We start from the raw sequence: 13,308 nt of genomic DNA on the forward strand, positions 1-13,308 counted from the left end.
TATCAGAGAGCTGCTTAAATAAAAATGATCTGTACAGGGGACGGAGAATACGAAACTTAACTTGTAATATAAGGAGGCGTATTTATTTATTTTACTCAGTCAAAAATATAACATGCCTTATTTTGAAAAGTCAGGAACGGAAAGAGGAAACATTTCCGTTTCGACATTGGGAAGTTGCCATCATCATATTATTTTCGTTTGAGTGTTAGATAAAAACGCAACTACTAAGTGTGTTGTCACACACACACACACACACACAATATAAGACTGCACTTGTGATATCATCAAATTCAATTTTATAGAGCAGAGAAAGATTAATTTGCGATTTAACGAAGACATCCCGACAAGTTTACGTATTGTTTAGATCCACATATTTCATCCTGAGACCACCAACCGAGCTTTACATTGCGTTTCTCTGGCATATGGCATATTTCCCGTTAGCTTCCGTGCATGCAACCAAAGCTCCTTCGACGTCTAGCTATGGCAATGTTTTACAGTCTGCTCAGCTGCTTAGAAATTAATTTTAGCCCAATGGCCTAAAAAAAGTTTTAAGGCTTGCAATCCATGCTCCAATCTGGGACAGACCTAGACCACTTGCCTCCACACAGTTTTACCTTTCATTTAAACACTGTGAGGCAGGAAGGGACGAGACGCACAGGTAGACTACTGACAGGTGACAGTGGTCCAGCCATGTTTATCATTTACTGCAGGAACCACTACTGAACTTCATAATGAACAAAATTCAGAATGACCTCCATTGTCAGGACCCACACAAGTTATTAACTTGATTTAAAAAAATGTTTAATGTTAATGAAATATCACTGTCCATGTTAATATAAAATGTAGTTAAAAGAAACTAAATATGCAAACACAAACACACATTTACTTGGGTAATGAAATGTATTGAACAATAAAGAGCAACAGATAATTTCCCTTTATAGAAATAATTCTTCAAGCTGGATAAGGAAGCAGCGGTCTGCTGGATGGAGCTCTGGGTCATGACATGTCCATCAACTGTATCCTCCTACGCTTCTGCAGCAAGTGAAAAGACATTTAACATTAGAATATAGACATTTCTCAAGGATAATGAACAACATAGGTAACCTCATGAATTTCAGTCCTTCAGACATGGTTGTTAGAACTTTTGCTCCCATCTTCAGCGATAAACCCACTGAAGCTGCACTAATCCACTTTGATCTCTCACCTGTGCCTTCTGCCGAGCTGTAAACAGGGTAGCCAGTTAGTGTTCCCATGAGGACTGGACCTTCAAGTGTACGGTCCAGTGAGTAGTTCATTCTGAGTGATGTGAAACCCTGTGATGGGTCTGGCTCGCAGTCTCCTGACTTGGAACTAGAGAAGGGCCACACAGACAACGGCAGTTTCTAAGCATCAGCATGACCATCGACACCAATAACATGATGAGACTGTGTTTAATATGATGCAAGAAATCTATCACTGAAAAAAAAAAAAGCACATGTAAGATTTGTCACCTGATAGTCGCCCAGTTATACTCTGAAAAAACAATTTACAGAACTTACTGGCTCTTGGAAGGTGTCAAAGAGACAACTAGGACACCAAACATTATGTTTTAGAATAACAACAAAAGATGAGAACAACATTTATAAATAGAAACATGTTGAGACTTTCTGAGCATTAGTTCAGATAATGAACAATCTTACCAATCAGTCCCTTCCATTTGTGTGAACTCATTCACATGGATGGGGGCAGCTCCTTTACTGCCTGGTGACAAGAGGTAACATATAAAGACAGTTCTGATATGAGAAAATGTAAAAGGACACTCTTGATGGCACTTCAATGCAAACCAAAATATGTTTGTCAATTCATACAATGAACTTTCTGCTGTATTAATGTGCTCCCTATTTCAGTCTTACCTGTGCAATATAAATACTGTAGCCCATCTACTGCCATCTTGTGGCGTTGAAGGGTACAGACATCAGTTTTGAGGCACAGCCATTGTTCCAACATCAGCCAATTTCACCACTATTTAATTCAGTATCCCCACTGCTATTTGAATACATTTGAAAAAACAGCTCCTGTAGTTAATATCTACCTATTTATTAACACCTTTCCAGCTCAGAAAATGGAAAATAAATGAAGCGTCGGATAAAAGGAACAATGGACCACTAGTCGTGCTGGTGTGGAACTGCTACCTCTAGCGGCATAGGAGGGGAAATGTCCACCACCACCACCCTCCATTCACAGAATGTGTGCAGACAGCTGAGGTGATTGTGGTGCAGTAAGTCATGTCAGGCAACAGGTGTTTGCAGGGTTTTGGGGTTTATAGTGCTTACCGAATCCTTAACTGTCTGCCTTCTGGCTGTTAGATCCAGTCTAATGAAACAGCCATTTGGCTCTTTAAATTGTGCATGACTTTTCATTAGAGGAAAACTATGCACCGTCTGCTCATGTGTTCTCTAAACCCCAGAAACATGCTGGCAACACAATTAATTTGAATATTTCCAATGATTCTTCAGTCAACTGTAATGACTTGTGTTCTTCATAGCCAGGGGAAAAAAAAATCACTCATACTGAATAAAAAGAAAAAAAGAAGCTTGATTCGTTGTACAGTATAAGGAAACAATAAAAAGAACAAAGTATAATTATAGCTAGTGTTTCTCCAGTGATTACAATTAGCGACAGGAGAGGAGACAGTACTCTGTGCAAGGCTAGCTCACCCTTGAGTACCGTTCAGGTGAGTTCCTCATTCTAGTGGTGCCGCTCTCAATGTTTCTCCACCTAGGCAGGTTGGAATAAGAGGACAGACACATGAAACAAAATACAATGATACCACGGTACCAAAAGGCAGTCACTTTTCTATGGAAAACAAATTCTGACAGGTGATCACTTTCTAAGAATTTTAACCCTTTGGGTGGTCAGATCCTTGGTGTCTTCAAAAGGAGAGAACAGATGGTTGAGATGATGTGCAGATTTTGGGAGGAAAAAAAAAAATGAATTGGAGACAACTCGGCATACAAGTACAAATCCATTCTGTTGTAAGGGTGTCGATATCAGGACCATACCAGTGCAAGTGACATCTCACCATTATGCAAGATTGTTCTTGTCTTTAAAGTTTGTGTAAACAGGTGTACACAATATATGCTTCAGTAAATGTCAACCTGTCTTTATAAACACCATCTCTGTTAAAACTGTGAAAAACGTTACAAGGTACAGGTCATTTACACCTGTGAAAATAATGCATGTTTACTTCCATTACATTACTTCAACTGCACTACATCCTATAGAAATTTGCACAAAATCATCAAATATAAGCTTCTGTGCCAAAGGGCTGTACTACAGTATTCATTTTATAGTTCAAGCATCCATTATCGATACGCTCAGTGTTTCCCTTGTCTTCATGAACAGCATTTAGTGAAAGTAGGCTGAAGTTTACTAAAGCATACACTGTTGACCTGGGCACACACATTTTGTAAGACAGGTACAATCTTGAGTAATTGCAAGAAGTCAAAATTACAGTTTGGTCCTTTAATAGTTGTTGTTATTGCTGTGATATTCATTATATAAATTCTGCGTGCAGGAAATGACTGTAGTCTGATGTGACAAGTACTGAAAAATAAAGGGTTAAAATCCTGTTTAATCATTTTATCATCCAAACACCTTTCAAATTCTCTTGTCCCGATGTCTGATTGCACAATTACAGTCTTTTGTGATTATCCTTTGAGGCAAAAAATTTGACTTGGAAAAGAAGATCTTCATCCAAATAATAGAATTGAGGTGAAAATCAAATCAAATACTGAATGACAACACTGAATTTGAGTATCTGACAATTGACTGATGCTCAGCTGAGTTTTATTGAAACGGAACAAACGTAAAAGTTATAAATACAAAGAACATCAGAGAACAAACTGCTATGGCTCTTAAGGTAAGCCAAACCAAATTCTATTGGGCAAGTTCAAAGAAAACATAGGAAGTTATGGTATCAGTTTTAAAAAAACACAATTTGTCTACCTCTAGAAATGCTAGGCATACACTTTAAACATTACAAAACTTTGATTTCTTCCTTCCTGTGGATTCTTTTCTCCACCATTGCAAAAAAATGAAGTGTGAAGCTCTAACCATATGCATTTATTTACAAGCAAGTCCCTAAGCAACTATGAGAAACCACAAATAAAGGGAGTACAAGAAGGGAAGGGAGGAAAGGGGCATGGACAAAAACTTCCTGCAAGGCAATATCATTATTTAATGTCCTCTCAGACTTTTGAGAATCAATGTCCACTTTTTTGTAAATGTTCATTGTTGGCTTTAAAAGAATCAGGAACAAAACGTAACAATAAAAGTGTTTTGTGTGTTTTTTTTAAAGACACATGTCCCAATGTAACCGTAGGAGTAAGAAATGATTCACCACAACGGTTACGTTCACTTCTTCAGCCAAAAAACTTTCCAGCCAATCATCTCGAGCCAATTCTGGGGTCTGTCCGTTTTTTCTGAGATATATACAGATTTTTTCTTTTCATGAGATGAAGAATAAAAAGTCAATCAAAAAATTGTGGCCAATCTCCTGTTTTTTTTTCTCTTTTTATTGTTGTTTTTCTCTTTTTTTGTTGTCACTTTGCCAAATACCTTTTGGTGCATCTACTTCCACTGCTGCCCATAAGAATCCTGTGAAAACTCCATGGTGTCATTACTGTAACCATAGTTACCGGAATAGTCGGCCCCTTGCTGCAGGGGCTGCTGGGCGATGGGCTGGGACCCCCAGTTCTGTTGGTTGTTGGTCTGGCGGCGCTTGGAGTCAGGCTGGTTAAACACGTCTGCCTTCCTCTTTCCGCCGACGTTACCTCCGCGATTGCCCCTGGCCCCGCGAGGACCACGGCCCCTCTGCGGCTGGAAAGGGGCTCCCCGCCCTCCTCGGCCACCCCTCGGACCACCGAGGGGCGGCCCTCTTTGGGCGTAGCCACCCCGGCCTCGTGCCGGTGGTGCTCCACGAGCCCTAGGTGGAGGAGGCCCCCCCCTGCTGGGACGAGTACCACGGCCCCTCATGCTGTATACATCTTCGTAGCCGTAGTAAGGGTCTTCATAGCCACCACGGTAGTCATGATAGTCGTAGCCATAGTAGTCATCATAGTAGTCTTCATATCCATAGTAATCTGGTGGATAGGCATAGCCCCCTCGGCCACCACGACCCCTGCCTCGACCTGGTGGGGGCATGCGTGGAGGTGGGTAGTAGTAGTAGTCATCATACCTGCAGAGGGGAGGATAGTGTTACATTTAATGAATTCCTTATGAGAGACTAAGTCGTGTGGTTGACAAGTCACGTCTCTGTCCCTCACCCTGCATTCCTGGTGGTCTGCCGAGCTGCTTGGCGCTCTTTCCTCTTCTTGTCTGGGGGCTTTGCCAGGACGATCTCAATTTCCTCTCCTCCTAGCTCCTTCCCGTTCATCTCATCCATTGCCTAACCGAACAAAAAAAAAAAACATTACTGTAACATCCATGGAATCATCAGACATGCAAAATACTGTGTCCAACACATGAAAAAACCCACCTTTACGGCAGCATCCCTTTCTTCAAAATGGACAAAAGCATAATCTTTCAATTTCTTCACTCGCTCCAGCTTTCCAAACTGAGAGAAGGTCTTTTCAAGAAGCTCTTCAGTCACTGCTGTGGCCAGCTTCCTTACAAAGAGCACCTTGACCTATGAGACAAGAAAGCAGGATGTTTGTTACCCTTTAGAACACAGCATGCTTGTTGTGTTTTAGAGCAAGACATTCGACTTGCCCTACCTTGGCCATGACCTCCGGGTCTGGCTCAGCGACAGGGTCAGCCCACTCTACAGTGACTGGGTTCCCCCACACCTTGACCTTGCCACTCATTAAGCGGCGGCGGGCCTGTGCTGCAGACTTGTGGTCCTCATACTCCAGGAAACAGAAGCCACGATTCTTCTTCTTGTCATCTGGCTGGTGGTACAATATCACCTCTTGGAGACCCTCTGTAAGACAAAACAATAACACATCTAACTGCCAAAACAGTTGTTGTTTCTGTCATCATTTATAGCTGAGGATTTGATGTTATGAGTTTCTGACACAAATCCACCGCTGTGCTTTTGAAACTGACCTGTAACTTTGCCAAAATCTTCCAATATACTTTCTCTTGTCTTGTTCTTTGGAATTGATCCGACAAACAGGCGATTGTTTGCAACAGATATACACACTCCCAAGTACTTGCCAGGGCGGATTTCATGGTTATCACACTGAAAGTGAAATTGAGAGGCCAAAAACAATGTGAATTATATTGTAAATGAATAGCAACCCAACGCATTTAGCAATGTGAAGCTTTTTTTTAAATTTTTTTTTTTAATGTCGTTAAAGTAACACTCCAGAGATCAAATCAGACTATTTTCACATGTTCAGATTATTCCAGAAAATTCCAGTTGTTACATGGTTTGATATGTTTCTTCCAATACTCGGCCATAATACTTACGAGCTTCACAGCCTTTTGGGCATCGTCCTTATTGCAGTATGTGATGAAGGCGTAACCTCTATTCTGACCAGAGAGAGGGTCCATCATTAACCTGAGGTCCCAGATGGGACCAGCAGACTCAAAGAGCGGCACCAGCTCATCTTCATACAAATCTCTTGGGATTTTTCCGACAAACACCTGATCAAGAAAAGAGAAACAGGTGGATGAGTGTAAGGACTAAAGCACAATATACAGCATGATATTTAGGATTATTTACCAATGATACTGCAGCACAGACCCAATACTTATTACCCAATTTACAACATTAGAGTATGAAAACCATGACAAAAAACAAAAAGGAATCACTTATTTACCTCAGTTCCAATCCCTGGTTGTGTTCCTTGGAACACATCATCAGGTGGGGGACCTCCATATTTTCTCTGACCGGTGGTGACATCCAGGGTGTATCCTGTCCGCTCCAATAGAGCCTGAAAAACACAAAAAACAAAAACATTAACTGAGCTGCATGGCTGCAGAGGCATGTATATATGACATTCATTCTGATCTTCTACACAACAAAGCTCAGCCACGTGACTTTGTTTACCTTTATTTTGGCCTCATCTGGGCCCTTGGTGGACTCTTGCACTTTACTTCCTTGCTTTTCTCTCTGTCTGTAAGTCTTCATGACTCCACAAAGGAAAGCACTTTTATTCTACATTAAAAAAAACAAATGAGATATTATTTATGACAATCTACATGAACATAAAACTTTTTAAAAAAAATTTTTTAAAGAAAAAATGTAATGTAATGAATGTAATACATCCATGTTGTTACCTGTACATGGGACAGGTCGCTCTCTTTGAATTGCTGCAGCACAGTAAGCGCTCCCTCCTCATTGAACTCCCTCAGTGCATCAATGGCCCTTTCGTCTAGGTCAACATATGCCACCAAGCCTACAATTACAAAGCATGTTCACAGTCAAGCTCAGCTACAGTAGACACCTGTGGTACTCCAGCACTGCTTGTTAATGACAATTCATCGCTGTTTCAGCCAAAAAAAAACACCCACCTGTCTGGAAGATGTTATCTAGACTTTCAGCCACTTTCTGGGGCAGCCCAGCGTCAAGGAGCGTCTGGTAGTTCTCTGTGTGTGTCGTTGTCACATCCATGGGCTCTTCTTCCTCCTTGGCCGGGGCAGAACTACCGTTCACCTCAGCGGCAGCCATTCTCCTGTAATATACAGCAACCAGAAAAAACTGTTTATTTACGTTAGTACAGGTTCATCTCAAGACGTAATTTTTCTTGATCAGGATTAATAAACAAATATTGGGCTTTTGTTATCCCAAACAGAATGTATGTTTTCGATAAAGACAACCTTTATGAAAGTGTTATGAACCAAATTGTTTTCAAATGGATGGATGGATGTTGTAATCTGACGTTGACGGCCTATGTAACTTTAAAACCATTATTTTCATTTGACTTAACGTTAATGATACAGGGCATTTCTAAACACCGTAACGACCGTGTACTAGGAACTGCATTAGTTTAGATGTATTGTACGGTAACATAACCCGGTCACTTGAAGAAACCACCGACAGCCACCGTCCCGCCCCCTTCACATGCAGCTTGCTAGCTAGCGAGGTGGATACGTTGTATTTTTACATTTACATACACATGGTCTTACTGGGCGAAACGCGAACTGAGCAGTCAGATGTATTTTACAATTTTCAGAGCAAAATAGATGTTTTTCTTATCTTCAACTGACTGAGTAATATTAGTTAGCTTGCTGGCTAGCTAACGAGCTTATACGAAGGCCTCGTCGTGCAGAAAGACACCTTTCACAAATCAAACACACGCTCCGTGCAAGGTGCAAACAGATAGTTAGCAAAACTCACCAGTCTAATTCAGGACACTAACGGCGACGTGTGTTAAAATGTGGAACGATTAACTTGTCGGACGTACAAAAATGTCTAATATGAAGAATACGTTTGAATCTAACACACGAGACAAATTTCCAGACAGCTACGGTCTCGTCGTCGGCTCGCCCGAACAACGCCACCGATCAGCAATCATCGCGAGATGTGATAGAAAAAAAACGCGCAGTTCTTTGGGGGCGGGTGTTCGTTTTGACAGCTTCTTCTTCTTCTTCTTAATGGTAAATTGCACCCGGGCGGAGTATTACCGCCACCAAGTGTAGTGTTAAACAATTCTTACATCCTTATTAGTCCTGTGTCTTGTGAACACGTTTCAAAGCTGGAGGTGTATAGATTAATTAATTGATTGACTTCTTCTTAGATGAAGAGGCAAATCGAACAGGACTTTTTCACATTTATCTTTCCATTTTCTATCTTTTAAAAAAAGACAGTTTGAGATTTTTCTACAGATAATGTAAATCATAGCAAAGCAAATTGTCACCTTCAGTGACTACTTTGTGGACTATCTGTTGGATCAATTGTGTATTCCTTCCTCTTTTCCGAATTACCCCATCATCTGCACAAAGTAAATTACCAATATCTTATCATAACCAGGAATAGAAAAGGATTACACTACCTTGAGGGGTAGAAGAGATGGTTAAATCCCATCTTAGTGGCTATGCTTTTCAACCTGAGTGAGCTGCAGACAGGTAATGGGGAGCGCAGTGAAGGAAAACGACCACTTCTTCATCAAGCATCCATCTACAGAGGTTGAATTTTGACTGGCACGACTTCAGCTCAATGAACTTCACCTTACTGTACATACTACATACAGGATAACAAACACAGTTATTCAAAGCACAATCAACAACTGGCATTTTGACAGTAGACAAGAGAGATATACAGTGAGTCACACACGTGTTCAAAAATTAAGCACTTTATTGTTATATTAGCATTCAAGATGTCAGTATGAAGTGTCATACAGCATCTGCCTTGACCAGCAGTAAATCAATCAATATCTGATAATCATTGACGTGGCAAACAAGATGGTCGGACTCTCGTGAAGAGACATGATAACAGGCTTCCCAGCTTCAGTCATCATGTTTCAGCTTTCTGATTTTGCCTTTGTGGCGGTCGATCTCCTTCTGTAGACGCTCAATCTCCTTTTTGTGGTGCTCAATCTCCTCTGCGTGATGCTTCCTCAGCGCTTCCATCTGCTCCTTCTCCTTTTGCCTGCAGGTGGAAACAAAGTGAAACTGGGTTAAAAAAAAGTCTTGTGGAAAACCAATGACACGTGAGCCTTCAACAGTGTGATTACTAACATTATGGCATGCTTCTCACCTGAAGTAGCGCTCCTCCTCTGCTACTTCTCGCTTTCCAAATGCACCCCCTGCCTCCCTCACAGAGCCTCCTCCACCTCCACCTTTGCCTGCTCCCTTGCCCAACTCACCAAGCTGGAATAGGAGCACAGGGAATATTTCATTGTCAAGAAAGAGCAGCACAATGTACAGTAACTATTAATCCAAGACTATCCACTATTGATGTGAAACATATTATGCAACCCTTGAACAATCTTTGCAACAGCATAGCAACAAAAAAAACCCTCATGATCCTATATGATCTTTTATTTTGCTGTCTCTTCTTTAAGTTACAAATCTATGACTGCTGCTAAACATGTCATTGTCTATGCAGGCTTTTGTCTGCTGACATGTCCCTGTTCTGCACTGTTCAATAAAGTCTTTTAGTGTAAAAGCACATATATATTATTGTCTGTGGGATTACATAACACCAGGAGTGCACATCTGCAGTAATGCAGGAAGTCTTTAGTTCATAATGGACAATTAGCTAACTACAACGTTATGTCTAATGTTAAATTGGAGCCATAAGAAATATGCTGCAGTCAGACATTTTTATTTTGCAGCCATGTTTTTAGAAAAGTCATCAATGAACCGCACAACAAGGTGACTAAACAACTTAGCAACTAGCTTGCCTTGCTAGCTAATACATCCATGGGCGTCATCCGATAACAACTACTTTGCTGATATTAGCAAGCTAATGCTAACATTCAAAACGTCATCCGTCACCGGTCCGCCACAGTTTACCTGATCAGATGCCATTCTCATCTGAGAGACGATGCATCTCTGCAGGTTTGCTCTCAGAAGAAACCTTGACATTATCACTCGAAGCGCAACTGCGACAGGGCAGAGGAAACTTTACTGTTTTGGTTCTTCCTCAAAATGCGGAAATTTGAAGTGAACGTGTAGACAAGCGCCTCTGTTCATGTAGGTTTGTTGCTGCCACCACGCGGTGAGGGAGGAGAGCTGCAGTAGTCATGTGCAGTGGTTTCCAGACATGCACTTGTGATTTGCAGCTATGCTCCGTGGTGGAGGAAGTATATAGATCCTTTACTTAAGTAAACGTACTAATACACACTGTAAAATTACTCTGGTAGAAGTAAAAGCCCTGCATTGAAAATGTTACTAAAGAAAAGGTATGTAAGTATAATCAGGAAAATGTACTAAATGTACTAAAAGTACTAAATGCAGAACAATGTTATACAATTATTGTTAATATAAAAGCAGGTTTTTACTATTGTAGTTCGTTAAGGTGGAGCTATTTTGTTTTATTCAGCAACTAATGATTATTTCCATTATTGATTAATCTGTTGATTAATTTCTTGACTAATCGATTGATTGTTTGGTTTGTAAAAATCCTGAAAATAGTGCGAAATGCTCATCACAAGTACTCAGAGCCAAAAGTGACACCTTCACAATGCTTGTTTTGTACAGCCAATAGTACAAAATTCAAAATTATTAAAATAGTGAAAAAAAGACGCAACTTCTCACATTTATGGGGCTGGAACCCCTAAATGTTTTTGCATGAAAAATGACTAAACAATTATCAATAGTAATAATAATAATAATATTTCTGTCAATCGACTAACTGATTAAATGACTAATCGTTTCAGTTGCACTGTATATACTGTTGGGTAGTTTAATTTATAACAAAACATCATATTTATAAGTAAAAAGCTTAATTCGTAAAGTAAGTAGTAACGAAAGTTGTCAAATAATTGTAGTGAAGTAAAAAATGTACAATATGTAACAGTGGCACGAAAAGAAAAGACTCAAGGAAAGTACAAGTACTTCAAATTTATACTTAAGTACAGTACTTGAGTAAATGTACTCAGCTACATTGCACCACTGGCTGTGTTCATGCAGCAGCATTTGTCAACTGCTTGCCTACTTGTTCAACTGACCTGCTGTGCACTTACTAAAATACTCTAGATTACACAAACAAATTAGAATCAATTAACTGGAAGTGTGTTAATTGTGCATAGTCCCCATTTTCCCTATGACACATTACAGAGATCTTTCCAGGAAGCTTCTAAGTTAAATTATTATGAAACCATGGACCCATAAAATAGAGCATTTCTCAATTTTCATGCAATAGTTCATTGAACTTTTCTTGTTTCAACGTAACCAAAGGATATGAATATTTCATACAATGATGTGAACCCACTTCATAATTTGTTTTTGGTTCTCCCACGGCACCAAGTTGTATGGAACTGAAGTTGCATTCAGTTTTCTACATGTAAAGAATTGTTTGGGAATTAATCCATTCATTCATCCATTTCATCCAATGATTCCTGTTTATGAACCAAACAGATCCACAGGGAATGCACACAAGACAGATAAATGAAGCATCAGTGGGAAAACATGCAAACTCCCATAATCTTCCACTGATTTGTAAACCTGTCTGATGCAGTGATTACTCAAGTTGGGCACAATACAATTACAAAAGGGAGAGTTCCCCTCTCCTTTGTGTTCAGTCATTTTTATCTATTGATCACTCCTAAGAAGCTGCATGGGCCTGTCTAATTAATTTCAAGCTCATATTTTGCAACCACCGTCTACAGAGTGTACGCCAATCTGACATCCCATGGTTGTGGCCCGATTACTCAAAAGGATGAGGCCCAGCACTCATCCCTCAAGTGCTGGATGAGACACCCTCAGCAGCACAAAGGGAAGCTTTGCATCGTAAAGAGAGGTGGTGGGTGTTTGGTACAGATGAGTCATAACTGATGAAAAATCCTCCCTGCCAGACAATGCTCATCCCAGCACAGTGCAGTCTGAGCTCACCGTCCCTGACACTCCCCTTTCATCATCTGAAGCCAGCAGAGTTGATGGTCAATGAGCGAGTGTTGGCGTGGTGCTGTTGTGATGACGTGCCACATCCTGTCAAGCTGTTCAGCAATGACCATGATGATCTGGAAGCCCCTGTGAAAAGAAAAAGCATGCAAACTTGTCGGGCCACTGTGTTCTGTAATGCAACCTCCTTGGTTTGTGAATTTGGAGGGAGGAGACACAGACAAGGACGGTATAAAAGCTTGTACACAATGAGGAGATTGCTCAACAGAGTAAGAACAGGGTCAATGAGAAACCACATGAGGTCACTTGCTTTTCCAGGTTAGATTTGCTTGGACATTACTTTCCCACATCAGTAAGAGGAAACTGCACAAGTGAGGTAGTAACACCCTTGCAACAAATGGTGGCAGTATGCTCTCGTAGACATGGAGAGCATCTGCTCTGTGTTGCAGTGACTACGGCATAAATTCTTATAGCGTTCACATAAAACAATTCCGTCTTCTCTTGTAATGGACGACAGCAGCTCTCATTTTGTTTCAAATGAGGATGGAAATAAAATTTCATATAAAACAATGAATACTGCAGTGCAATAATCATTATTGAACAGAAGGCTCCAATATTCACAGAGGTAGCTGATTCTGCTGCCTTCGTCACATAACTCATCTGTGACAATTGTAAGAAAGCAAAAATATCTGATAACTTGGCAAATATATTGATAAATCTTTGAAAAACGTGGACACATGCATAATAAAGTATCCATATGAATACCTTTTCATGTAAAATGACCTCTGAGTATACAATAAATCGTGGCTAAAT

The 13,308-nt window shown here is 40.4% G+C and overlaps 2 protein-coding genes across 3 annotated transcripts; both read right to left on the minus strand.

The window, feature by feature from the left end:
• Positions 1–839: 839 nt before the first annotated feature.
• On the minus strand, positions 840–9,091 carry LOC139298619 (heterogeneous nuclear ribonucleoprotein R). 2 transcript variants are annotated; one of them, XR_011598753.1, is made up of 13 exons: positions 7,267–7,385; positions 7,037–7,144; positions 6,807–6,920; positions 6,454–6,630; positions 6,088–6,223; positions 5,757–5,962; positions 5,519–5,668; positions 5,307–5,428; positions 4,680–5,218; positions 2,697–2,757; positions 1,680–1,740; positions 1,205–1,350; positions 840–1,032 (listed from the first exon to the last, which is right to left on the minus strand). XR_011598753.1 is itself a non-coding variant. In XM_070921302.1 (11 exons), the coding sequence occupies exons 1-11, from the start codon at positions 9,011–9,013 to the stop codon at positions 4,612–4,614; spliced, it is 1,932 nt and encodes a 643-aa protein (XP_070777403.1). In that variant the 5' UTR covers positions 9,014–9,091; the 3' UTR covers positions 3,797–4,611. The 2 variants fall into 2 exon arrangements, 1 of the variants encoding a protein (XP_070777403.1); XM_070921302.1 differs by lacking the exons at positions 840–1,032; positions 1,205–1,350; positions 1,680–1,740; positions 2,697–2,757 and adding exons at positions 7,501–7,661; positions 8,982–9,091 and having other exon boundaries at positions 3,797–5,218.
• Positions 9,092–9,265: 174 nt separating this feature from the next.
• Positions 9,266–10,606, minus strand: LOC139298933 (ATPase inhibitor A, mitochondrial-like). The gene is made up of 3 exons (XM_070921758.1): positions 10,447–10,606; positions 9,686–9,798; positions 9,266–9,577 (listed from the first exon to the last, which is right to left on the minus strand). The coding sequence occupies exons 1-3, from the start codon at positions 10,516–10,518 to the stop codon at positions 9,436–9,438; spliced, it is 327 nt and encodes a 108-aa protein (XP_070777859.1). The 5' UTR covers positions 10,519–10,606; the 3' UTR covers positions 9,266–9,435.
• Positions 10,607–13,308: the final 2,702 nt, after the last annotated feature.

The sequence above is a fragment of the Enoplosus armatus genome, chromosome 16 (assembly GCF_043641665.1).
Source record: "Enoplosus armatus isolate fEnoArm2 chromosome 16, fEnoArm2.hap1, whole genome shotgun sequence".
NCBI lineage: Eukaryota > Metazoa > Chordata > Actinopteri > Centrarchiformes > Enoplosidae > Enoplosus > Enoplosus armatus.